Source organism: Scardinius erythrophthalmus (assembly GCF_964197995.2).
Source record: "Scardinius erythrophthalmus genome assembly, chromosome: 6".
NCBI classification, from domain to species: Eukaryota; Metazoa; Chordata; class Actinopteri; order Cypriniformes; family Leuciscidae; genus Scardinius; species Scardinius erythrophthalmus.
In genome coordinates, this window is record NC_138226.1 from 21,843,121 (window position 1) to 21,871,038 (window position 27,918).

Genomic DNA, 27,918 nt, shown 5'->3' on the forward strand with positions numbered 1-27,918 from the left:
AAAACTAAATATATACAGTACGTATATATATGAACAAAGAATAAACAAAAACTTTTACAGCATTTCTATAGGTTAATGTTAATGTATGAATATGGTATTATCGCTGTTATTTCATGAAATTTTATGCATTAACTAATGTTAACAAATTTAATCTATTGTAAACTGCAATTTATAGTCATGCAGGAAGTACAAATTCTGTTTCAGAAAAAAAATCTGCTGTCTGTTAACAGTAAAATCCAGAATTAACCCAGACATTTGAAACATTTTAATATAAAGGTCAGGTCTCTTAAAACCAGTACAAACTACACGTTGAAATGGGAAAAATCCGTCCCTGATTTCGGTGTTACTGATACTGTAGGTTAAGATAATAAATTCAGCAGCTGTGAATATTGCATTTACGCAGGGAGCAAGTTAGTGAGTCATTGTCAAGTTTAAATATTTCACAGAGCAAATTTCACGGCACATATCACAAAAATTGTCCTCGGTGAACATGGCCAACTTCTAAACTGTGCTTAGTACACTCCAGGAACGCCTACTCGCTCAACAAGGACTTCTGTGAGAAACTTCACTACATTTCATTGAGCAGAGGACAACATATGAGTCGAAATCTGCTAAGAGATAATTCAATTTAATAAATCGTGTAAAATGTGTTATCTTTTTTTTTTATTAAACAACATTTTACCAAACTTTGATAACTGCCTTAATCTTTTAAAAAGATAGTGATCAAACATCATTCTATAAAAATCACCAGTCAAGTTTATAATACTGTATATTACATCAGCATATGAGAGTAAAATTGGACTACTTCTTTAATCACTTATTTAATAGTTCATCTATTGCCAAAATTATAAAAAAAAGATCCAAGAAAAGAAAATTATTGAAAATATTCAAATCAGGAATATCAGAAACAGAATGCGTAGTTTGAGCACAAAATGTCCGTCAAAAACCAACATGTTGAACGATTTTTTCAGTTGGATTGGCGTTTATTCTCTTTAGCATGCAGTGTGAAGTATTGCACTCAGTTCCTTGATTGCTCTGATTCAATTTCAGCGAGTGAAGAACAAATTTATATTCACATGCGTTATGTATTATGCACGCTATCTTCTCTGACAGACAGCATTTTGAAGCTGCACAGGCCGCCATTTTCTCCAATGAGTGGTTTGGATGCACAAAGTTGTTTTATTGTCTCTTATAACAAAATATTTTTTAAACCAATAAAAATTCAGATCCTGTTGTAAATAATAGTGAAAAATAAGACGGCCATCCCATTATTACCCCTTAGCAGATTTTGACTCATAGCAAATTCTCCAAATTTTTATCAATAATGTTACATTTTTAGCGTTTAGCCTTAAAGGGTTAGTTCACCCAAAAATTAAAATTCTGTCAGTAATTACTCACCCTCATGTTGTTCCAACCGCGTAAGACCTTCGTTCATCTTCGGAACACAAATTAAGATATTTTTGATGAAATCTGAGCCATGTTTCACTCCTCCATAGGCTTCCAGTGTGACCGAAACTTGCTGGCCCAGAAAAGTTATTAAAGAGATCGTTAATATAGTCCAAGTGACTCCAGTGGCTCAATCTTAAGTATATCAAGCGACGAGAATACTTTTTGTGCGCAAAAACAAACAAAAATAACGACTTTATTCCACTATTCATTTCCTTCTCTCTGGATGTCTAGTTGGTTTGCGTAGTGTTTTTGCGCAGCGCGTCTGTGTTACACGTCACCACGTAGGCTCACTATTGGCCGACGCCGGTCATGTGTGTGTTGCGTGATGGCGTGCAACACAGACGCGCAGCGCAAAAACACTACGAGGCCCAGAGAGAAGGAAATGAAAAGTGGAATAAAGTCGTTATTTTTGTTTGTTTTTGCGCACAAAAAGTATTCTCGTCGCATGATAAACTTAATGTAGTGCCACTGTAGTTACTTGGACTATTTTAACGATGTTTTAATAACTATTCTGGGCCGGTGAGTTTCGGTCACACTGGAAGCCTATGGAGGAGTCAAAATTCTGTCAGATTTCATCAAAAATATCTTAATTTGTGTTCCGAAGATGAACGAAAGACTTACATGGTTGGAACAACATGAGGGTGAGTAATTACTGACAGAATTTTCATTTTTGGGTGAACTAACCCTTTAATGTTTTTAAATGGCTTTTGTGTTCCAAGGCTCTGAATACTACCGTGCAATAGTTTTCAGCATGTGGTATGACCTGTGTATCTCTTTTGTTGAGTCATGACCTGGCTGAAGAGAAAAAGCTGCCTGCCAGTGTTTATAAAGTGTTTATTGATTGATGAGAAGTGGAGAGGTCTGAACCTGCCTGACTGTGCAGCATTGCTGGGGGATGTTGTGACTCTCCTCCTCTGAAAGGTCAGACAGGAGAGGTCTGCTGAGAGGTGAACAAACCGTAGGCTTCGCATGGAGGGCTATGAAGTGCCTCAACAGAGAAATCCGTGCCTGCTATCCTTTATCCACCTCCACAATGCTACTATTCGACAAGCTTGTCAAAGATCTCGATGCTTTGTGAGCTCTATACATCTCATCATTGAGAGCTATAAGAAGAAAAGAAGGAGGTAAAGAGGGCAGATTAGGACTTCAGCACTCACGATATGAAATGACGTGAGTGACAAACGGCTCCCTAAGACCTAAAACTGCAACAATATTCACCCTCACACACGTGTCTGCAGAACTTTTGCAATTTTCTGCAAAATTCAAATAGTCGACATTGACTAAATTCTATGTATTCCTGGTCTCACGTGTATTTATTAAACATTTTTGGATAATATGCTATCTAGGGATGCAGTGATATTAAAATTCTGCCCGATATGGATAAGCCGATATAAATATCTATTATTAGCTGTTCTATTTTGTCTAAATAAATTGTCTAAAAAATAAACAAATAAAACAGTAGAAAGTAAAATTTGATAAATGCAACAAATTAATTTATGCATTACAACGTTGTAATTTACAGTATGAACAATGGATGTTCATTTTGACATATTTTGTTTTTAAATTATTAGGCCGTGTGTCACCAAAGCGTATTTAGCCAGCTGAAGACGCTAGGCACTCCGGTGAAAATGCCTAGCTGTGGGCGCTTGAGTGCATTTTTTTTTCTTCTCAGTTGAGACGCTTTGCTTGCTATGATACGGAATATACACTGAAGTGTTTCTCATTTCGCACATATTTTGTTTCTGTGCTGTTTCTATATAAAAATGTTGACACAATGTTTGCTCTGGCTCTTGTTTTAAATTATTTTGTTCCGTTATTATGCTTGTTGTTGTCATCTTTTGACGTTGTACAAGCAGAATGTGGCGGTTGGTCAATGTGGTATTTGTCCCGCCCCTCCTCCATTGTGATTGGACAGCTGGGTAAAAAATGACAGTGATGAGTTTTACCCAAAATCGAACATTCTTCAACTCTCGGCGACCGATAAAACGTGAAGTAGACACTCAGCGTCTCGTTACGCTGCTACCGTTTTGAAAATGTGGCACTCCCACTGAAAACAGTTGGAAAAATGCTAGTCTCTGGAAAAACGCTTTGGTGCACACGCGGCTTTAGTGTTTTTTAAAGATGAACTTTAAGCGTTAGATTAATCTAAATATAATAAGGATAATGAGCATAAACAATTAAATATCCAAATAAATATATTTTTTTTCCATTTTTTGGCAGAATAATATAGTCAACCAGTTATTATGAAAAATTCTGTAAATCACTGTAAAAAGACGAGTAATAATATATTCACATATGCTGTATGCTATATCCAACTGTGTATTTACTGTCAGCCTTTTGTTTTGTGGAGCAAACGTATTATTATCAAACACACAGCCTCTTGTTCGTTGCCCCAAAAGCAGCAATAAAATAATAATAAAGAGAGGGAGGGGAAAAATTGATGGGAGCCTTATTTTCCTCACGACACGAATGTTTCCCGCTCTGTCAGGTCTGGGCTTTCTTATTCCAGGCAGCGCATCACAGTGAGGCAGCGCTAAGAATAGCTCACAAACGCCTTCTTATGTAACCGTGTCAGAATGCATTGTGTGGAGGATATTAAGTCCTGGCTAAGCAGGGTCGTGTTGGAAGTATAGAACAAACGAAAGTGATCTAAAAACAAATTGCATGATCCACACTGTAGAAAAGGACTAAGTTTAGTTGATCACTGCCATTTACTTACGTGGAAGCCCCTTCTCAGTTACCTGTGATTTCAGCTGAAATCATTCACTGAACACTACTGAGGTCAGCATACTCTTCAACACGGGCATTTTGAAACTCGCTCGCATTTTAGAAAGCAACATGCATGTGAAGCTCAAACTGTTCATCTTGTATAATGACAACTATTCATCTAACTCTGAGTTGTTCCTGTTCACGGTCACCTTGCACTTGCTGACCGAACTAGAGACCCGACACCCTGTAAAGCTGCTTTGTGACACTTACCATTAATAAAACTCTATATAAATGATGAATGGAATTAAACCTACAGCAGAAAGAGCCATGAAACCGGTTTATAAAGGAGCATCAGGACCCATGAAAAGACAGAAAACTGAGGGGTCTGTGCCTGTGGGATGCCACATGGGTGAGGAGAGCAATTATTTATTGCGTTCTGGTTCCCTCTGGCCTGTGCTGTCCGTTTGGTGTCTTGGGCAAGTCGAAGAGAAGGCAGATGGTCAGAAGGAGCTGGAGAGGGTGCAGGAGCTGTGGTAGAGGTGCGGGGGTGGCCGGTCTCTTGGCACATGGACAAAGCATGAGATCCACATCTCAGTGTTTACAGAGAGCAATCCACTGTCCACAGTTTCAGCCCGTGTTACAACTCACGCTCACTCAGAATGAGCATTCCTGTACTACGACTTTACCGTTCTCTTGCATACTTCATTGGAAAGAGCTTCTTTTGCACTCTTTGCTATCATACTATATTCCAAAGCTTTTCTATTTACTTCTTTCTAACATACTTTATTCCCAAGATCATCTCATGTACTCTTCACTGCATACTTTTCCCCTGAGATTTCCTTGTGTACCCTTCTCTAGCATCTCTGAGATCTTCAATCGCAAAGCTATTCTTATATACTCTTTTCTAGCATGTCATTCTCAGAACTCTTCTCTGGTAAACATCATCTCCGAGATATTATTCACTCTTTACTAGCATTCTTTTTGATCAAGCTCTTATACTCTATGCTGAGTATGCTCTATATTCCAGATCTCTTTATGTACACTTTCCTAGCATTCTAGCATACACTTTTTACTAAGGCTTCTTTGGGGCTGTATTCGCAAAACATTCTTATGAATAAAATTAGGACTTAAGAGTAAAACCGCTATTTTCATCTTATTTGCTAAGTTAAAAAAAGTAAAGAATATTTTGTACTCCCAAAATACTCTTTAAAAGCAATAATTCACCCAAAGTTAATGAAAAGTTCATTTACTCACCCTTGTGTTGTTCCAAACGGTATGATTTTTTTTTCTTCTGTGCAGAACACAAAAGAAGAAATTTTGAAGAATTCTCGTAACCAAACAGTTTGGGTGACCATTGAATTCCATTGTATGGAAAAAAGGTTGAGTAAATGATGACAGAATTTTCATTTTTGGATTAACTATCACTTTAAGAATGTTTTACCCTTTTTCTTAAGATTGTTCTTAAGACAAAACAAAAATAAAATTGTCTAAAATAAACAAAGGTCGGATGTTTAATTCAATTTATTGGGTGGTTTCAAATATTAAGAACTCAGCATTAGCTACATATAATACTAATACAAGATTTTACGTACACAATATAGCTAGTCATTTTTTTTTGTAACAATCAAAGTCATTAGCACATCTCAGAAAACCTTAAGTTGAAAAAAATATCATGAGGGGCTTGCTACTTAAAAAGGGTTAATAGATGGGCAAACATATATATTGTTAAAGGGTCAGTGCATCCACAATTTACTCACCCTCAAGCCATCCTAGGTGTATATGACTTTCTTCTTTCAGCCAAACACAATCGAGTTATATTAAATAATATCCTGGCTCTTCCAAGCTTTATAATGGGAGTGAATAGTACCTGAGATTTTGAAGTCCAAAAAAGTGCATTCATCCATCATAAAAGTAATCCATACAACTCCAGGGGGTTAATAAAGGCCTTTTGAAGAGAAGCAATGCGCTTGTGTAAGAAAAATGTCCATATTTATAACTTTAATCACTAGCTTCCGCTAACGTTTGTCCGCAAGTTCATGAGAGAGTCGAGTTCCGGCATATGATGTAGGATGTTGGAGTAGCGTAAGCTTATAGGTGAGAGTAGACGCCTCTCTCGGTTCAAACAAATAGGGCTAGGCAACAAACTCAAGCTCCTCCGATATTTCTCTATTTGACCCAGGCCGAGGGAGATTGACCGTCATCTTGAACTTCTTCCATTTTTTAATAATTGCGACAACAGTTGTTGCCTTCTCACCAAGCTGCTTGCCTATTGTCCTGTAGCCCATCCCAGCCTTGTGCAGGTCTACAATTTTATCCCTGATGTCCTTACACAGCTCTCTGATCTTGGCAATTGTGGAGAGGATGGAGTCTGTTTTATTGAGAGTGTGGACAGGTGTCTTTTATACAGGTAACGAGTTCAAACAGGTGCAGTTAATACAGGTAATGAGTGGAGAACAGGAGGGCTTCTTAAAGAAAAACTAACAGGTCTGTGAGAGCCGGAATTCTTACTGGTTGGTAAGAAATATCAAATACGTATGTCATGCAATAAAATGCAAATTAATTATTTAAAAATCATAAAATGTCATTTTCTGGATTTTTGTTTTAGATTCCGTCTCTCACAGTTGAAGTGTACCTATGATAAAAATTACAGACCTCTGCATGCTTTGTAAGTAGGAAAACCTGCAAAACCGGCAGTGTATCAAATACTTGTTCTCCCCACTGTACACCTAGGATGGCTGGAGGGTGAGTAAATTATTGTATAATTAAATACTTGGGTGAACTAACCTTTTTAATTAAATTAACCTACTTTTAGATTTACCAGTGTAAAGTTTGAATTTACGATATTAAAAAAGGCAAACTCATGAGTAAGATTTGTTTGTCAAGATCTGTCATTTTATCCCTACGATAAAAATAATTACATTGTTCTTAAACGAATATGTGAAAAATGCCCTTAATTGCACTTCTTCTCAACATTCTCATAAATATCTTAGAATTTCTCTTTTTTGGACTTTTTTCTTAAGATTTTTGTGAACGCGACCCTTTCTGCACTCTTTATTGAGTATGTTCTCTTTAGCTCTAGCCCTGCTCTATTTATACAACATACTCCTCATGACACACTTCCTTCCCATGCTTCTATTCAATAGAGCCGTTCTCATTATGTCAGTATTGTGACATGTCTTAAAACAGTCTCACACCACGGCAGACATTTATAAAGAGCTCAAATGAACGATAGGTGTTAATTTGTACATTGTTTAGCATTTCATGACTTGTCATGACTCACATACCGGGGTGGGTGTTGTTCAATGAGAGCCCTACTGATAGTCTGCCACACTGCTCAGGCTCTTCTCATCATCACACACTCACTGTACGGATGCGCTCCGTTCACTGGCGTTCTGCATGCAAAAGAGCTCGCCAGTCTCCCAACCTCTGTTCCCATGCCATTCACAAACAAAGCTCCTCTCACAAAGCAGGCCAACAATCACAGCTCTCATGACGCAGATCATGGGAAAGGGCCTCTTGGGCCAGAAACATCTTCAATGATTTTGAACCCCTGAGGGGTGAGAGCCACTCTTCAGACGTCCATCACTCTTGCTAAAGCGAGAGCGAAGCCGTCGATTGGCTTTTTTGGCCACCGATCGAGGACGCTGAGCCACAGTGGAAAGCATCCCTTTCGTCCACTGAGTCACCGTGTTCCCACAATGCTCTATGGGTGGAGAGTTTTATTTCTATTTCTGTCATGTGCGACGGGAGTGAGGAAATACAACACAAATCATTCGCTCTGTGTTTACGAGGATCAGAGTGTGTGTACGTGTGTGTTTTTGTTTGTGGGATGTAACAATGAATGGCACCAGTGCCCTGAAATAGCCAGCAACATGAGGCAGTGTGCGGCAAGATCGCAGTGGGAAGGGTGGAGCGACTTGTGTACGAGCCATAAAGAGAAAGAAAGAGGAGAGTTAAAGGGTGTGGGAAGCAGGTGAAAGGACAAAATGTCCCTCTGTGACCCTGAAATAAAGAGAGGAAAAAGGAAGAGCCGATTTGAGATAAGAGATGTGGAAATGCTGCCTACTACACAAATACTGCTTCGTTATTTCAGATATTCCTGAAATATACAAACATAAAAAATAAATAAAAGAAAAAGTCCTGTACATTTTTGGCAGAAAGGCATTGTGATTAAGCAACTTTTGCATGCTCATTTCATGTTATATTTACGTTTAACTCATTATCATCATAATGATCAATCTCGTACAGTATGTTAATTCTACAACTCTTCAATGAGGCATGCTTACTAGAACATAGGCTACACTACTATTGAAAGTTCAGTTAGATTTTTTAATATATTTTCATTCAGCAAGGATGCATTAAATGATCAAAAGTGACAGTAAAGACCATTTCAAGCAAATACTGTTCTGTTGAAAATTCGATTCACACAAAATAAATAAATAAATGCACCACGGTTTCCACAAAAATATTAAGCTGCACAACCATTTTCGACAATGATAATAATAAGAAATGATTCTTGAGCACTAAATCATCATGTTAGAATGATTTCTGAAGGATCATGTGACACTGAAGACTGGAGGAATGATGCTGAAAATTCAGCTTAGCATTTACAAATTTTAAAAATAGAAAACAGTTATTTTAAAATGTAATACTATCTTACAATATTACCACTTATATTGTATTTCGCTTGAATAAATCCCCAGTTGCTGATCATAGGGGACTTTATGCCTTTACACTATTACTGTTACACTAAAGCTGCCAATCATACACTTTTAGAAAAAGGTTTTTTCAATTGCCTAACAATGCTTCCATCAAAGTTTGATAGAAAAGATGATACCAACAAAAATAAAATATTACACTATAAGTATAATAAATATTTATAATTTATATAAAAAACAAAAATGTAATAACAAAATATTAAACAAATATATTATATATATTATTAAATAAATATATAAAAAACTATATATTTATAGTACCTAAATATAACCCCCACCTACATTTAGGGAATGCTTGTTTATTATGGTCAAAGTTATTTTTTATCCACCCCTCTACAATTTTCAGAGCTCTCCAGAAAAGATTCAGTGCTACAGGTCTGATAACACTCCTGCTATTACAACAGTCACATGCAGACATCAATTAGGACCTGAGTCATGTGCAAATTGTTGTGTAGAGCGAGTGAGAGGAATTCTCTATTCATATAAACCTCAAAATACACTCCATAGAGAGGTGGAGATGAGGTCATGATCTTACAGCTGTAAACAGCAAGTCATGTAACCCGTGCCATCTAAACATGTGGAGCGAGTCGGCATCACCTAACTGACTGTTGAGTTCTCTGAAACCCCGTAGCACTTATGGCTTCATGCAGATGATTGGACTAACTAACTAACTAACCAACAGAGTGATCACAGTTACTTTAGATGGGATGTGGCTACAGAGCTCTACTGTATGTGCTGTATGCAGTGCTTGAGTATTTGCGCCTGAAGGCCAGTTAAAGATTACTGATATTAGTCACACTGCTCACAGCAGCCCACTCTCTCTCTCTCTCTCTCTCTCTCTCTCTCTCTCTCCTCACTCTCTCTCTCTCTCTCTCTCTCTCTCTCTCTCTCTCTCTCAGCCCCTATACGCTGTTCCTCAGTTCAGGAGGGCCTGGAGGTCTCCATGGTAACATGGATTCATGTGAGTCAGTCAGTGGAGTACAGAAAAGCACAGAGAGAGAGAGAGAGAGAGAGAGAGAGAGAGAGAGAGAGAGAGAGAGAGAGAGAGAGAGAGAGAGAGAGAGAGAGAGAGAGAGAGAGAGAGAGAGAGAGAGAGAGAGAGAGAGAGAGAGAGAGAGAGAGAGAGAGAGAGAGAGAGAGAGAGAGTTGTAAATGTGAAGAGAACTGAAACCGACCAGAGAGAGAGAGAGAGAAGGAACAGGTGATGCACACACAGGTCATCGAAAATGACAGAGGTGCCTAAATACATCAGAAGGAATTTCAAAATCAAGATGCTGCTCTCGAAGGTCACAGCCATCAATTACTGACGTCAGCCAAAAATGGAAAGAAAAGGAAACAAAACAAAAACATCTCAAGGGTCATGATGACTAGAAACCCATTTATGGGCTCTATTATGCGCTGTCATGCATATACGATTTTTTTGTAAGCATACACACTTTTGCACAAACAATCCCGCTGGATGAAGCTGAGGGATGTATGTATATTAAATAGTGCTGAAAATAATGTCACAATCACAATGTTTTCACCTAAATATTTAAGCCTGTTACCACCTCATAGTTCATTAAAAGTTTAAAAAGAAAAGATGTCACACTGTGAATTATAAAGTCACAGGTTGCAATTATCTGGCATAGTCTCATTTACACTACCGTTCAAAAGTTTGGGATCAATAATTTTTTTTAAGACTCATCAAGGACATTAAATTGATCAAAAGTGACAGTAAAGACATTTATAATGTTACAAAAGATTTCTATTGCAAATAAATTCTGTTTTTTTGAACTGTCTATTCATCAAAGTATCCTGAAAAAAGAAATACATCACAACTTAAGCAGCACAGCTGTTCTAAACATTAATAATACTAATAATGAGAAATGTTTCTTGAGCAGCAAATCAGCATTTTAAAACATAAAAATAGAGGACAGTTATTTTTAAATTGTAATTATATTACTGTTTTTACTGTATTTTTGATCCAATAAATGTAGTCTTGGTGAGCATAAGAGATGTCTTTCAAAAAAATCTTGTCAAACCAAATGGACTTTCATACCTACAATGTGAAACTGCCTCATTTAGCTCAGGGGTTTTCAACCTTTAAAGAAACAGAGTCTCTCCACAAAGCCTCTCAACCAATACAAGGACAACCAGTCTAAAAGAGCTAGATTTTCTTATTACACCATTTTAGTAAAAAAAACACAGATTTTTGTATGCTGGACTAAAACTGGAGTGCACTTCAGAGCCAGAGACGTACAGCCAGTCTAGATACCCCTTGTATATGACAAGTACCTTCACCTGGGATATAAATTTTCATTTCAAACTGAAAGCATTTTAATTTCCCTTTGACAAAACACATGCCTGGTACTGAAGGCTGATTCACTGCCACCTGAAACAGCTGCTGTTGCTCTGTCCTTGGGAGTCACAGTCACATCCAAGCTCCGATCTCTTGACTGAGACAGCTGATGGTGACGTCAGAGGCCCGGAGGCTGGCGTCACAAGGGCTTTTGTGGTGACTTACCCTCCCTGAAGGACAGTCAGTAGGATGGTGACACCAGCCTCTGTGGGATCTGGAAAATCTGTGACTGCATTCTCAGTGAGGCGCTGACACAGATATCGCTATCCCTAAATGATGATTAACACTGCTAATAGTGCTTCACACTCTGGGAAATGAGCGCAGGAAGTCCCAAAACACAGTGAGACTGAACATCAGCGTTACGAGCAGCCGGAGAGGCTCCCGCTCATTAGCGATTGGTTAAAAGCTCCACGGCAGCTGTGAGTCAGAGCTGCATATGAAACAGGTCCACATGGTGTGCTGATCTACCGAAGACGGCCAGTAATTTTAATTTTATTACAAGTGGCAGGAAATCAGAGGTTACGGTCAATTTTCGTCATCAGCACTTAAACGTACTACAATGAAACAAACAGCTGTACAACAACACCAGAAGCAACAGCTGAATTTAAAAAGGATGCTGTGATCATTTCCCTGCTATATATAGAGATTTGGTTGTACAAACATTTCAGGAGCAAGCCAGGTCTTATTCAGTGGTTTACGTCCTAAAGTCTCACTCACCTTGCACACAAAACTTGAGCTCCTTGGCATCGGTGACAGTGCTGCCAGTCATTCTCTCTGGCACTTTCTTACTCATGCGATTGTAATTCCGTCTTTTCTTGGACTCGCCCCACAGGTTGGAGCCCCCGTGCATGCTGGGAATATTGAGCACAGCGATACCCTCCAGAGCCGTGTTGCTGAGATCCAAGATGATGCCATCACACTGGGACAGAAACAGAGAAAACAGAAGATGTTGAAAAATTTCTTGACTGAAGAAAATCTGCAAAAAAATAGATACAATAAGCCTCTTATGCTCAAGTCCCATATGCTCACCAAGGCTGCATTTATTTAATCAAAAATACAGTAAAAACATTAATATTGTTAAATATTACTACAATTTAAAATAGTATTGAATTTGAATATATATTTATTAATATGTAAACAATTCCTGTGATGGCAAAGCTGAGTTTTCAACAACCATTGCTTCAGTCTTCAGTGTCACATGATCCTTCAGAAATCATTCTAAAATGCTGATTTGCTGCTTAAGAAACATTTCTTATTATCAATGCTGGAATCAGCTGTGCTGCTTAATATTTTTGTGCAAACAATGCAAATGCAGGATTCTTAGATGAATAGAAAGTTCAAAGGAAGGAACAGCATTCATTTGAAATAGAAATCTTTTGTAACATTATAAATGTCTTTACTGTTACTTTTGATCAATTTAATGCACCCTTGCTGCTAAATACTGTATAAGAAAGAATAATAAAAGCAGTCGAGGCATGATAAACTGTATCCATGTTTTTAACTATTGGGATGGGTGCATCAACAACAATCGCATTCCAGACACGAGAGATGTGAAAATGCCTGCCAGCGATCCAAAAATAGAAATGTTGTACAGTATTTTATAATGTAAGAGACCACCCTGAATCAAACCAAGGGCTTGAAAAGGCACAGTGGAAAAGTACACAAACTTCAAAAGACGAATGCTGACACATTTACGACATAATGAGATGCCTTGATCTGCTTGAGATCCCACACAAGAGTGGGAGAAAGAAACAGTATTTTTTTCAAATGCAAATTCCTTTACTGCCGATGTTTTCATAGCTCTTCTAATTTCATAACAGTTGTGAAACATCACCCTCTTCGGTCGGAATCAAAGTCCCTTTAAGGCAAGTCAGTTCACTTGGCGGCCATGTTGACAATGCCCCTTGGCAGGTTTTTTTTATGTAGGTAGTAAACATTCAAGTACGGCTCTTATGTACCAGAATGAAAAAAAAAAAACATGAAATCTTGTTAAAATCAGTAACAAATTGCACAATAATCATATATTTGGCTCAAATCAAACTATCAAAAAGTTTGCTTCTTTCAACTGAAAGGCAATTTCTGATTTCTCCTATTCATTATACAAGAGTGGTTCATTTTGCCTCTTTATAATATATGTGTCTTGATGACATATCAAGCAAACAATTTAGTAATAATAATATTATAATATTATATCAATTAAAAAAAAGAAATACTCCTCATTTTCAATCACATCATGCATTATTCATTATGTACATCTAACCACATGCAAAAACTGGCCAGTGTGCAACTTTCACATGATGGGAATGCTGTCAACAGAGGTCATCTGCCACTGTTTGCTTTCAGACAGACGTTCTGACGTGTTCCCTCAACATTGACTGCGTAAGAGCTGGCTGAGGTTTACTGTAGATACTGTAGCCAGCTGCATTAATGAATCTCAGTTTGTTGAAGGAAGTGTTCAGTGGTTCTACTGACCCGATACACAGTTAAAAGACTGTGAATGTGGCTGTATATAATTACAACATTTAAGTAAAACAAGTAAAACAGGGCACTATTGATGGGCTAAATGTCCTGGACTCACCTCCACCTCAATGGTTTCGTTCAGCTTTTTACAAGTGGCTGAGATGGTCTCTGTGGTGCCAAATTCAAAGTACCACAACTTGTTTTTCATCCTGAAGAGAGAACAAAAATAGTTAAAAGTTAAACAAAGAATTTAAACAACAGTTTTATACTCTGTGGAATATTCTGTGCACATTGAATTACACTGTATTAAACTGGTAGGGACATTGAATATAAAAAATAATGAATATTCATGAATGATAATTAGATTATGCATAAATCAGTAACCATCTTTTATGGTTCTGGTAAATCAATAATATACAGTTGCAATCCAAATTATTCAACACCCCTAGAGACTGTAATAAAAAGGACAGTATCATTAAGGGGAATACAATGTTTGATCAGACCAACTGAGAAAAACCCTCAATTTACAGTCAAAGACTTGCAAGATGACCTGATGAAAGAAGGAAAAAAACATTTCAATGCAGAGTATAAGAAGAACACTAGACAAGCATGACCTTCATGTTGGGACATCTTGCTGAATGCCACTCTTGAACAAGAAAAACACACATTGCTAAAATTCATTTGGATAGACCTATGGAGTTCTGAAAGAATGATCGGCGACATGTCTGGTGCAAAATAGGCAAAGCTTAAGAGCAGAAGAACATCATCTACATGGTCAAACACGGAGGTGGTCGAGTCTTGTTATGGGATGTTTTGCTGTTGCAGGAAGTGGAAATATTGACTGTATGAAGGACATCATGAATAGCCTAGAAATTTAGACGCACCCTAGCGGCAGCAAAATTTATTTTGCAGCCAGGGTAGTCTAGCAACTCTCCGTTGACTTTTGGAGCTGTAAAAACCTAAATTGGGTCAGGCCAATCACATTGTGTATAGAGTAGGCGGGGCGGGCTTAACATAATGACGACAGAGTTGCGACTATCATATATATAGTACTATATATAGCGACTATATATAGTTGAATCTATCAACTAACGTTAGCACCACTGTTGGGAAAACGCTCTGGTTGGGTTAAGCGCTGTCCTATTGCGAGCAGAGGGAATTTGAAAGACAGACGTTTATCCCGCCCCTCGGATTGAGCCGTGTCTATGGTGAGTTGCCAGACCTAACATCTTGATGTAGGTCTGGCTTGCCAGGCAACATCATGAATTCTTTGAAGTATCAAGCCATTTTGGCAAAGATGATCTCTGGACTTTCCTGCAGGACAGTCGTCACAAAGTATACATCCAAATCTACTGAAGCTTGGTTCAGGGATCAGTCGTAGAATATTATTGAGTGGCCTGTACAGTCTTCAGATTTAAGACTCATTGAAAATATTTTGTGGAATTTGAAGAAAGAAGTTGGTAACTTGAAAACTAAAGATTATCAGTGGTCTTTCAAGAGAGGAATGGGGCAAGATTGCAGTAGAGAGGTGACAGAAGCTTCTAAGCACTTACAGGCAGCGTTTATTGGAGGTTATAAAGAATAAAAGATTCTGCACAATATTTGACTTTTGGGGGTTGAATAATTTTGTACATGAATGTTTAGAGCCAATTAGATGATTTTTCTTCGATTTTCATCAACTTTAGATTCTCAGAATCACTCAAATGTGTATTAAAGGTATAGTTCCAATAAATCTCCTGGCTCTTCCAAGCTTTATAATGGCCGTGTGGAGCACTTTTATGATGGATAGATGCACTTTTATGGACTTCAAAACAGAAACAGCCATTCACTGCCATTATAAAGCTTGGAAGAGCCAGGACATTTTTTTAATATAACTCTGTTTGTATTCGTCTGAAAGAGCAGAAGAAAGTCACATACACCTAGGATGACTGGAGGGTGAGTAAATCATGGGCTAATTTTCATTTTATGGAGAAAAAAAAAATACTATGGAAGTCAATCGCTTCTGTCAACTGTTTGATTACTAACAGTCTTTAAAATCTTCTTTTGTGTTTAGCAGAAGAAAGAAACTCATACAGGTTTGGAACAACATGAGGGTGAGTAAATGATGACAACATTTTTGGGAGACCTATCCCTTTAATAAACGTTCTATAATAGTTTACTGATGCCTTTGTTAAACTGTTTTCATAAAAAGAAAATTGTTCTCGGCAGCAAAATGGTCAAGGAGGTTGAATCATTTTGATTGCAACTGTATGTAATGTATTAACTTGGATAACATTTGTACTGTATTTGCTCATTTTAAGTCAAAACTGAAATGTCAACATGGCAAAAAGCGGACACCTGTGCGTCTAAATGTTCTTAGATGACCTCAAAAGAGTAATTTACAAATTAGTAATAGTGCACAACATGATTTAGAACTCAACATCACAAGCTCAGTCATATTGAACACAAGACAGAAATGATGACTCAATGTGCAGCTGTTCTATCATTGGAACAACAAACAAGTTTGCGTTTACACACCCCAATGTTAATGCTGGCGTGAAAATAAATATTATGAGATGAACAGAGCCTTGGGCTGTCAACGGATAAAAGACAACCGCTCTCTGATCTAAAATGTACTTCATTTGCAACCACACATAACATGAATTTACAAAAATCTTGTTTAGTTTAGTAGAGGAATTAATATTTAAAGCATCACATTTTTACTATTTAATTAATACAGAACTCTGTGACTCTTTGGTCAATTTACAATTAATTTAAATCTACACTATGGTGTTCAAAAGTTTGAGGTCAGTAAAGTGTATTTTTTTAATAATTGAAAAAAAATTCAGCAAGGACACATTCAATTGATCAAAAGTGTCAGTAAAGACATTTATAATGTTACAAAAGGTTTCTATTTCACATAAATGCTTTCTTTTGAACTTTCTAATCATCAAAGAATCGTGCAAAAAGGTTTACACAAGAATATTAAGCAGCACAACTGTTTTCAACATTGACAATAATAAGAAAAATGTTTCTTGAGAATTCTGATTTCTGAAGGATCATGTGACACTGAAGACTGGAGTGATGATGCTGAAAATTCAGCTTTGCCATCACAGGAATAAATTACATTGTAAAAGATTTCTAAATAGAAAACATTTATTCTAAATTGTACTAATATTTCAAAATATTACTGTTTTTACAAATAAAAGACTTCTTTAAAAAACGTTTAACCCCAAACTATTGAACGGTAGTGAACAGGCCTAACTCTGTCACAAAAAACAAAATGAAACGAAATGTGCTTTAACACTACTCAGTCTGTCTAATCTTACCAATTACAATCTTTGCTCATTCTTGAGGACATAGCTGAGGTCATGGTTAGGACCAGGTGGCCTTTGGGCCAGTTCATTTTGTCACCCTCTGCCCTTCCCCTGGCCTTCTGAAATATTGATATGCTACAAGGAAAGCTGAGGCAGACAGGTGTGAGAGGACATGAGAGACAGTGAACTTGGCCTCAGCTTCCATAAAGAAACCAGAGCCACCATCGGCAACCTGAGCACAATCTGACATTAACGCTTCCTGGGACACTGAGAGGAGCCAGCTGAGGACAACAGACGGTGCCAATATATCACAGAAGGATATGACAAATCTAAAAGGAAGACCTTATGCTTCAGCTCAGTGTATAAATATATGAGATTAAAAAAAAACAGATTTGCAACACTGGGTCCCTATCAATTCTCTCTCTTGTTGTGCATGTTGCATTTTCACTTTGGTTATTATGAAACAGGGCAATTTACACTCATCAGATGGTGACAACCAGTGACAAGGCCCTGCAAAGGGGTGTTCTGCTGATAATGACAACACTATTGTTTGCATAATAGACAACATGCAATGGGGGCTTCTCCAGGCCCACAAGGGATGGACACAGAGCAGACATCAGAGTCAACTATATAAAGCACGTAATCCGCTGAGGTACAGGAACAAGACCCAGAAGTACAAGACTTGATGGCTGACATAAGCTAATGATTGCTACACATGCTTATGAGTCTTTTTTAATGTTTAACAAATTAAGCTTGAGGAAAATGCTTTGATGCTTCATGTTTGATATCAAATTATGCAAATGTATTGTGAAAAGAAATTCAGACAGAACAAGTCTGTCATCAATGACCTGGTAAAAAGCATGGTATAATGTAATTTTTCTCAGGTTTTTAATACATAAAAACAGTGTTGGGGAAGCAATGTTGATTTTTCCTCCTTCAATCAGAGCAGTTTTAATAGCACAAAAACATGTTTGACAGCACTAAATTGCAAATTTGAATAATTATTTAAACAAAATATGATATTTATTTATCATTTATATAACTTATTACATGTAATATTTAATCTGTTCGATTCCCAGGGAATTCAAGAATTGCTCAAATGTATACTGTATCTTCAATGCATTAATGAAGTAAGTTTGTTTAGAAAAGTGTGTTCATTCCCTAAATGCAAATAAAAATATATAATAATAATATGTGACCCTGGACTACAAAACCAGTCACATGGGTCAATTTTTTGAAATTGAGATGTATACATAATCTGTAAGCTGAATAAATAAGCTTTCCATTGATGTATGGTTTGTTAGGATAGGACAATATTTGGCCGAGATACAACTATTGAAAATCTGGATTGTGAGGGTGCAAAAAAATCAAAACATTGAGAAAATCTCCTTTAAAGTTGTTCATTTATGTCCGTGATCTTGCTGCACTCACTCACACAAATAAATGTTTTATATATTTACGGTAGGAAATCTACAAAATATCTTCATGGAACATGATCTTTCCTTAATATCCTATGATTTTTGGCATAAAAGAAAAATTGATAATTTTGACCCATACAATGTATTGTTGGCTATTGCCACAAATATACCCGTGCGACTTATGACTGGTTTTGTGATCCAAGGTCACATATATATCACCGAGTAAAAAACTGATGATGGACAGCAGCAGTACATTTTCTTTCTTTCTTTTAATTGAATCAGACCTCCCAGGTGTTATGCCAATAACAGACATTTTGGGGGCGTGTGAGTGTTTGACAATTACCTCAGTTTGCTCCGCTGTAATACAATATGTAATGCAATACAATGTGACAAAGATAGCAATGTAGAGTTTTGTTGTGATATTCTGCTACTTGTTTGAAAAAATGTAGCTTGTTACTGGCAAAGCTCCTCTGTTTTGAAAACAGATGAGCCACTGTCACGCTACTGAAAAGTAAAGTATACTGTTAAGTCGGTATGTTGCTACTGTTCTTTTAAAACTTCATTCTGTTACTCCAGCAACTTGCTACCTCCATTCTGTCAAATTAAGAGATTACGAGCAGATTTGAAGCTCACAATTAAACCCGCACTGTGTTCTCAACAGGGTCAAGCTGCCTAACCCAATTAGCTAACTTCCATCTGAGAAGCTCTAGAAAAAAATAATAATAAAACAATCAGCCATGGGTTTCTCTTTCCACACCACCTCCAGTTGAAGTTTGATGCGAAAAAAAGTTTTGTTGGCAGCCCGTTAGAAGAAGCAAATCATCTTCTGAGCTTTGCAAAGGCCTGGAGGAAGCTGTAGGGACTAAAGGCTTCATGCATAATCATTTTGAGTTGAGTGTTTTCTGTGCTGGCTAGGCCGTCGAACAAAAGTAAGCGTTCAAATTGCATCAAGAGGCCGACTAAAATATGACGCTAAAATGCTCTTGACTAGAATTGTGCTTGAAATCTGGATCAGCACATAGAGATGTAGATGTTAAGGGTCAGCGAACCTTTGAATTTAACCAACGCATTCCTCAAACGCAATCACACACCCTGCTGGTCATCGAACTAAGATAACCATCTCCCATAATCCCTTCAGAGACTGATGACTTTTTGACCCGTGAGCTCGCAGCCCCTGTATCACTGTGGCAATCAGTCACAACGCAGCTCAGCTCTTATCCTGCTGATCGTGACTCTGATACAGCCTTTGACTGACAGCTCAAATGGGAGTGATTTTAAGGACGGGAGGAGGGCAGTTGGGGGTTAAAGATAAGATGTGATGAACCTCTTGTGATGGGAACAAGAGAAGAAAGGCTGCAGTGTGAACATCCCCACTGTAATCTGGCAAGGCTGAGCATCATGTCAGATGGATCAATGTGACTGCTTTCCATCAGAACACTGAACTCAGTGGTGTCTTTCATTAGTTCTGTTGTCTCTGAAAAGCACTTCAAAAAACACTTGCAACAACATTAATAATATTTCAATATATCAAACTGTTAATAATATAACTAATATAATAATTGTATTATTATTTAAACGTTCATTTTTAATTATGATTTATTATTAATCTCTTATTCTATTTCTTGATCTAACAGATCTTTTCTGAAAAGCACTTTGTGAACAATGTTGTAACATGTTTTATACAAATAAAGTGGATAATAATAATATTTTTAAATATTATATTAATAACTATCCAATAAAGATACTATAGCGCAAAATATAATAATAATAAATAATAACAACAACTCATTTTTTAATATTTATTTTTGAATTCCAGTCATACTATGTATAGTTAATTTGTTGATCTGACTAATTGCTTCTGAAAATCACTTTGTAAACAATGTTGTAAAAAGTTTTCTAAAATAAAATGAATAATAATACAAATGATAAAAAAAATTATATTACTATGAATAAATATCATACTAATGACTAAAAAACTAAATAAATGATATAATAATAATAATGATAATGATAATTATTATTGTTGTTGTTGCTATTATTATTATACCATTTATTTTGTGTTGTGGCATCTTTATAGGTGGGGTCAAATGCACATCTTCAGCTAGCTTTATGACTATAGTCTGATTCCAGGTAGCTCACGCTCCTCCACAGTCTGTGACCTGCTCCACAGCAAGTGTGTGTGTGTGTGTGGGAAGGAGGGTCAGGGCAGGGGGTACGTTCTTTTGGGCTGCTCTATTGGCAGCAGCCAGAGGCAGTGAGGAAGGGAAGCATATATTTATCCCTCCCCACCACGGGCATGGAGCAGCAGGGAACAACAGGTTCCAGAACACAGCCACGCTGGGTTTCTGCTGAGCCCCGGCACACACACATATGTGCACGCGGAGGGATTTGCGCACATGCACACCCACGCACGCATACGGCCCTTGCACTAAAATACACAATGAATTGGCCACCGCATACACACACAGTACACAAACATCCTTACTCACATAGACATAACCTAGACACCCTCTTAGGGGTTATGAAACACATGCTCACATGCTGAGCAGACAGACGGCAGCTTGGGTCAGGACCATATTTGGCCTTTTCCTCTATCGGTCACATGATCGGAGGAGGTGTTGTAACAGTACAGTTTCATCTCATGACATTTATTACCTTAATCAACCAATTTAACCGGGAAGAGAAAAAAGTCTTCTTTTTATTCATTCAATAATATCTTAATTTCTCTCTTTCTACTGTATAACATAATGCAAGATTTATGTGCAACTTTCAACTAATGACAAACGATCAAAACCTCTGTTATAAAGACCCTGATATTTGAAAGCTGACAGAAAATTACAAAACTTACATTCTTACAGGGGTTTTTTCACCTAAAAATTGTCTTTTAGCTACCTGCAAAAACTGTCACACACAACAGATTTACTATTTTGTATGAACGTGTAACGTGTCTGCAAAAAACAATCATGTTTATGGCATGTGCCATATTTGATTTTTATGGTTCAGAGTAAAAAGGGACATCTACTTGACCCTAAACAGCACATGGTGAAAGCCCAGTGCTTTTCACAGATCAATGTGAAAATACAGTAGCCTAACTGACTTCCCTGTCGGCCACTTGCATGCTGAGTTGCATGCTGATAATCAATAAATGGCTCTTTGAGGCACAAATAAATGCATTTTAATGCAACCCCCACCCCTCACTGACCGCCACATGCAAAGTAATTGTGAAGTATTCATTCAAAAATCTTCATCAACATAATAATTCAACTGAGCTGTTTCTCTGGCAAGTTTTACCATTATAACTACAGTAGAGCTTTAATGGCTGGAGATGACAAGGCTTTGGATTATAATAATATTATTTAGGGATATTATTTGTGGAAAAAAATGGGTAAGACAATTATTGCTACTACTTTAAACACAATACAATAATATGAGATCAAATGGATTTCAGATTATTTATTTTTTATCTTGTGCAGTACATTATCTATTGTCAGTCGTGGCTAATACCAATCTACTATATTCTTAATGTTCTTTAATGTTATTAATGTTGAATGTTTTTCATTTATTATATATTTTCTATTTTTATCACCATCACAGGAACCTTTTTTTCTGTAGCTGTAGTTTTGTAGCAGTACTACATTGCATATGAAACAGTTATGCCAATAAAATACTTGTTAAATACTGGTTTTCAAAAGAAAACATTATGAAACTAAAGAAATAAAGTGTGGGAATGTAATCCACCATGATATTAGGAGAAACAAGATCCCACCCCCACCCCCCACTCTGTGTTCAACCCTACCTCTCATCTTCTTACCATTGTTTGCTTGAGAAACTGACTGTCCACAGAGCCATCATTGTTATTTTAATCAAAAAGACAAAGGCATCTTAGAAGGCTTTTTTCTTTTCTATGGGGCAATTTGACACCTCTTAATCCAAAACTTCCTCTGGCTGCCCCGTTGGGAGGAGCGGACACAGAGGCTCGGGTCCATTGTGCATTCGCGGTCATTAACACCTGGGCTGCGGGTTCCCTGTAGGCCGACTACTGACACAGATCACTGCGCACCGAGGCGAGAGAAGTCACACGTATTCCCCCCTGCGTATCCCACGTCACTGTGGGAATGCATGTGGATGTTAACACATGCACTTATATATAAACAGAATATTTATACAGAACATTTTTATTTTAAACTGGACTTTTAACCAAGATTATGCTGTTCTGTTCTCTGTTTCCATAGGAGTGAAGTATAACAGGTGGACAGAAACATGTCACATGAACAGGTTCATTGAGGATAAATCATGCAACTCCATGGCAACCATCAGTTATGTGCCATCTGGTGACACGTTGCCTCTGAGAGCGCAAAACCTAAAAACACTGAGCACAGCCCTCATTAGAAAGCCATAGATTGGCAGATGCACTGGCTAGCTATTCTAAATCTGCATAACAAAGAAAAGCAGATGAAGCATTTGGTTTGGCAGTGTTTTATATTATGTTTCTGGGTGACTCACTCTAGGATTAAACACTGGATGATTTAAATAGGCTGAGGACATAATTCCATTGTTCTTATTTTGGGCTCTCTGTCCGTCAATCACTTAACTGCAAATGAGCCACATTTGAATGAAGCTTGCAATGAAGGAGACTAGAAACCCGGCATTGTGGAGAAACCACGGGACGTTTGGCATCACATTGCACCATATTTAATGTGCTGTGGAAATCTAGGTGTATGCATTATGAACAACTGAAACATTAACTAGTTAATTCAGCCAGGCAGGTCCCATAATTCAGATCGTGTATGAGTCATTAGGGACTTATTTAAAAAAAAGTCATTAAAAAGCTGTGCTGCCGTGACAGGTTCTCACTCAAATACAGTAAACTAAGTGGTGGTGGGTGTCATCCATCTTTATGTAAACCCCATCATCCAGAATTTTACAACAGAGCTCTGTATACAGGACCCATTTTCTGTCACATCATGAATATGATCTACAGTACCTGTCACTGCCACTCAAACACACTTCCTGTGGCACAGTTTTACAGATTCTGTTAGCAGAAAGGCAACAGAAAATACCAAACATTCATTTAAATAGCTAATATAGCAGTTAGTTCTGGTCCTTTAATCTGATTGGTGTTCGAAGAGTCAGCACAGGGACTTTTCATTGTTTGAATAGACCTTATTTAGAGCAGCTCCATGACAGGCATGAAAGCGAGGCTGTGAAGGATAGACTTACTGTGTTTTCAATGGCATATGGTGTGTATAAAGCTCCTAGATCACTTATAATTTTCCACAGCTCATGCTGTCTGGAGTTTTTTGTCTACTGAAATTTCTTGGAAAGATATTTTTGCGTCAGCAGAACAATCTCAAAACAGTACAACTCACTAAATAGATGTATGTATATATCTCGCAGCCTTGTTTTTATTCCCATTAAAAATCAAAGATGGTGCTGCTGTGAATAAGGTATATTGACTGAAAGTGGTGCGATATAAAAAACAGCAGGGAAGCACTGATTTTAAAATGATGACCGATATTTATAAGCCAATAATTATTTTTATGGTATGGTTGATAACCAATAAATGGCTGATATAAGACTAAAGCTAAATCAAGCATTTCAAATGTCAAAAGTTATTATAGGAATCACAACATTATAATGTACAGTATGGCAAATGGATATTCATTTTGAGATTTGCTATGGATTCCATTGAAAAGTGTTATCAAATTATTAGCATTTTTAAAGATGAACTTTAGGAGTGTTAGATGATGACAAAGGTCATCTAAAATGTTAATATGACAAAGAATATCCAATGAACAATTAAATATCCAATATCGACGTATACACAAATTAAAAAATTAAGGTAACAATGAGATGTGTGTTCATTTTTTCAATTCCTCCAGTTTTCAGTGTCACACGATCCATCATAAATCATTCTAATATGCTGGTTTGGTGCTCAAGAAACTTTTCTTAATGTTGAAAACAGTTGTGCTGTTTAATATTTTTGTGGAAAAATTTACATATATTTATTTTTAAGTGTAAAAAGAAATCTTTTGTAACATTATAAATGACTTAATTTCTTCACTATTTCTTAATATTAAATATCAGCCCTCTTGGAACATTGTTTGCCCAATCACATCAGATTATGCAACCAATAACAGTTCCATAAATCTCAATATTTGTGCTGCCTTATTGAGTTGCTTTGGTGAGAAAATGAATGGCAATCTAAAATGCCTGGAATCTTACCAAGCTAGACCACTGAAAATCAAAAAAGCCTCATTCTTTCAGAGCGCTTCCCGGCCAAGGGCTACGCAAGCTTTTTACAACATTTCTCAATAGAGGCATCAAGTAACAGAATAGAGAACAGTACAACTGACTTGAAAGAGATCCACATCAAAGGGAGCTGGGAATGGCTACTGTAAAGTGCACCAGAGGCTCTGAGGGACTTTTTCTTAAGATAAAACATGTTTTATGGAGCTGTTAGAGCCGACCCAAAGTGCTGTACTAGGGTCAGTTTTAGCAGTTATCCTTTTATTGCTGGAAGACTGACGAAGGCTTATTGTAAACTACAAATATCTCAGAGCAATGATGATTTCACTACTGTCCTTCCTCATGCTGAATTGCCTCGCTAAAGTCGTCATGACCCATTCTACCTGCTCATCTCAACCATTTATCTCTCCTCCTTACTTAAATTGACACAATTTAGTGGAGATAATAGTAGAGGGTTCAAATTAGACCATATCTTTTCTACCCTACCACTCTAAATGGATACTCTAAAGAATACATTACCGGTTTACCTTCCACTGCTGAGGCAGAGATGCGTTGCATAACATTTAATTAAGAAACTCCATTCAAGCGGACTCTACTTGAGTTAGCAAGCTCAAACCTTCATTTTGTCCTAATGATATCATTCACCCGAGATTTTTGAAATGAATCATTGATTCGGTTGGGCCAGGTATGGTATCTCTTATCAACAAGTGTCTCAAAATGGGCTCTGTTCCTGCTAATGTTAAAGGTCCCATAGCCTGGGGGCTATGTAACTACCATATAAGTTTCAAAACAGTCAATCCACAGACAAATGTACACAGCCTGGATAAAGTAGCTCTGCCTTTTCACGAGCCGTTGTGACTTCCATAAAAATGTGATGTCAGAACTACTCAGTCACCCCGAGCACTGCCTTTTGTCCAACCCCAGACAACATCGTTGCTGATCGAGCAACAACACGGAAGCAAGTCGAGAAAATGCTGTTCAATCGATGGATGTAGTGACCTGCACTCCCACGGGACCCAACCATAGACTGTAAAAAAAATAGGACCCAACACAACAGAGTGCGGCACGGGATTAGATTTGATGGCCGAGTGAGGGCGCGGGTGGTAAGGTAACGTTACTCGTGTGTGTGCGGGTTGCGGAAGAATAAAACAATTTGCGGGATTTTACATCTAAACACAAATAAATTGTTATTCATATGTTGCACAAAACCAACAAGAGTAACTAAAACTAAATAAAAATTATTTACAGGCCAGAACGAGTTTCTATTTATAACATGTTTGCAGCGTTGAGCAATGTAGCCAATCACAGACATATGTGTTGATTTCTTGAACGCAATGGCCAATGAGATGCATTTAAGATAGAATCCACTCACCGCTCAAAACTGAGTTTTTGTTCAGTGCTGAATTCTTCAGCTGGCAAATCCTCTGATTATAACAAACGAGGTGTTGACATTATGAAAGATTTATTGTGGAGCTTTGTGAGATCGCGATGAACTGAGATATCAACTTTTTAGGAATTATTAAGGGAGCGCACTTTGCGCTATTTCTGTCATGCCGAACCATGCACATAATAGCCTATGCTTGCTTTTATGTTACATTAACAGTGTTTTGTGAATGTTTATGCTTTAATAACAAATAATTTATCACCATCATTACAGGTGTTTGATGTACCTTACTTGTGAGCATCACCAAGCCACAGCAGGCTACAGCATACATGACCCTAGTCACTTGTGGTTGGCCTGGCCGTGCGTCACTCAGAAAACAACGGGCCAATCAGAAGAGAGGCTCATGAATATTAAGTAAACAGGCCAAAATCGACCTGTTCTTGGCAGAGCTCCTGAGAAAGGAGCTGTAAAAATATATTGAGATGGTTTTTTGTACTTAAACCGCAAATATATATTCTTAAGGACATCAAAACCTAAAATAAAACTTCAGAAAGGTGTACAATATGGGACCTTTAAAGTGGCTACGGTCACTCCTCTACTCAAGAAGCCTTCACTATATTCACTAAAAGAAAATTCTGCCTATCTCTGTCTTACCTTTCATTTCAAAGCTATTGGAGAACATTGTGTTGGATCAGCTCCCACACTTTTTGTCAAATAATTGTATATATGAGGTTTTTCAATCTGGTTTTAGGTGTTCTCACAGCACTGAGTCCGCCCTCCTGAGAGTGCTAAAGATTCCAGAGAAACTGTGGTTCTTGTTCTTTTAGATCTTTCATCAGCTTTTGATACCATTGACCACCCTACTCTTTTATCTAGACTTGATTCTTGGGTAGGTCTAAAAGCTTCTGTCCTGAAATGGTTTCAGTCATACCTGTCTGACAGAAAGTTTAGAGTAAAGATGGGTAATTTCTCCAGCTCTATGGCACCTCTGACCTGTGGTCTTCTACAGGGCTCTATTATGGCTCCTTCTCTATTTTCTAAGATCCAACGACCAGGCTCTGCTGGTTGTCCCTTGCATTAGACTTAAGCGTAGAGGGGAGCGTGCATTTGCGGTGGCAGGGCCACGACTCTGGAACACCCTACCCCTTGAGATTAGAACGGCTCCTACTCTGTCTGTTTTCAAGTCTCTGTTAAAAACCTACCTGTTTTCTTTAGTATATTGATCTCTTCTCTAATGGTTGGTTCTACTATTTTATATTTGAGTTTGATACTGTTTTGCCACTCCTGTTTTTACATTCTATATTTGAGTCTGATACTGCTTTGCTACTGCTGTTTTTTGTTTGTTTTCATTCTATATTTGAGTTTGACACTGCTTTGCTACTCCTGTTTTACTATTTGAGTCTGATACTGTGTTGTCACTCCGGTTTTAAGGTTTCGCTTAGCTTTGCTGCTCTTATTTGTGTTTTATGTGTTGTTATGCAGGTCTTACTATATTTTAATCTAATTTTTCTGTAAAGCACTTTGGTCAGCCTAGTGTCTGTTGTAAATGTGCTATACAAATAAAGTGAACTTGAACTTGAACTTAGCAAACAGTCAGGCAGCCGACATTGTGCTAGATCTGACACCTACACAAGCAGATTGAAGAGGCGAATAACACGAATGGTGATTCATCAGGTATTTTTCACGCTAAAAAATAAGTCTCTATTTGAAGGTCAAATAATAAAACTTCCATTTGAAATGATTTTGATCTGAGGACACCCAATTGATAGAGAAAAGGGTAAATAGTGTGTTTAGACCAAAGTCAAAGATGTTAAAATACAAAAAGAGTGTAAGTCTGCGCATGATGCAGTAAAGTGAAACCTAACTTATATAGAGAATAAAAAGGCTTAAATTT

At 37.5% G+C, this 27,918-nt stretch overlaps 1 protein-coding gene across 2 annotated transcripts in view; it reads right to left on the minus strand.

Moving 5' to 3' along the window:
* dgkg (diacylglycerol kinase, gamma) overlaps positions 1–27,918 on the minus strand; it is a 114,833-nt gene that overhangs the window by 10,202 nt on the left and 76,713 nt on the right. For both annotated transcript variants that reach the window (XM_081369167.1, XM_081369168.1), the window contains exons 21-22: positions 13,796–13,886; positions 11,935–12,136 (exon numbers count right to left, since the gene is read on the minus strand). In XM_081369167.1, the coding sequence (XP_081225293.1) occupies positions 11,935–12,136; positions 13,796–13,886 (293 nt within the window). The remainder of the gene's footprint in view (positions 1–11,934; positions 12,137–13,795; positions 13,887–27,918) is intronic.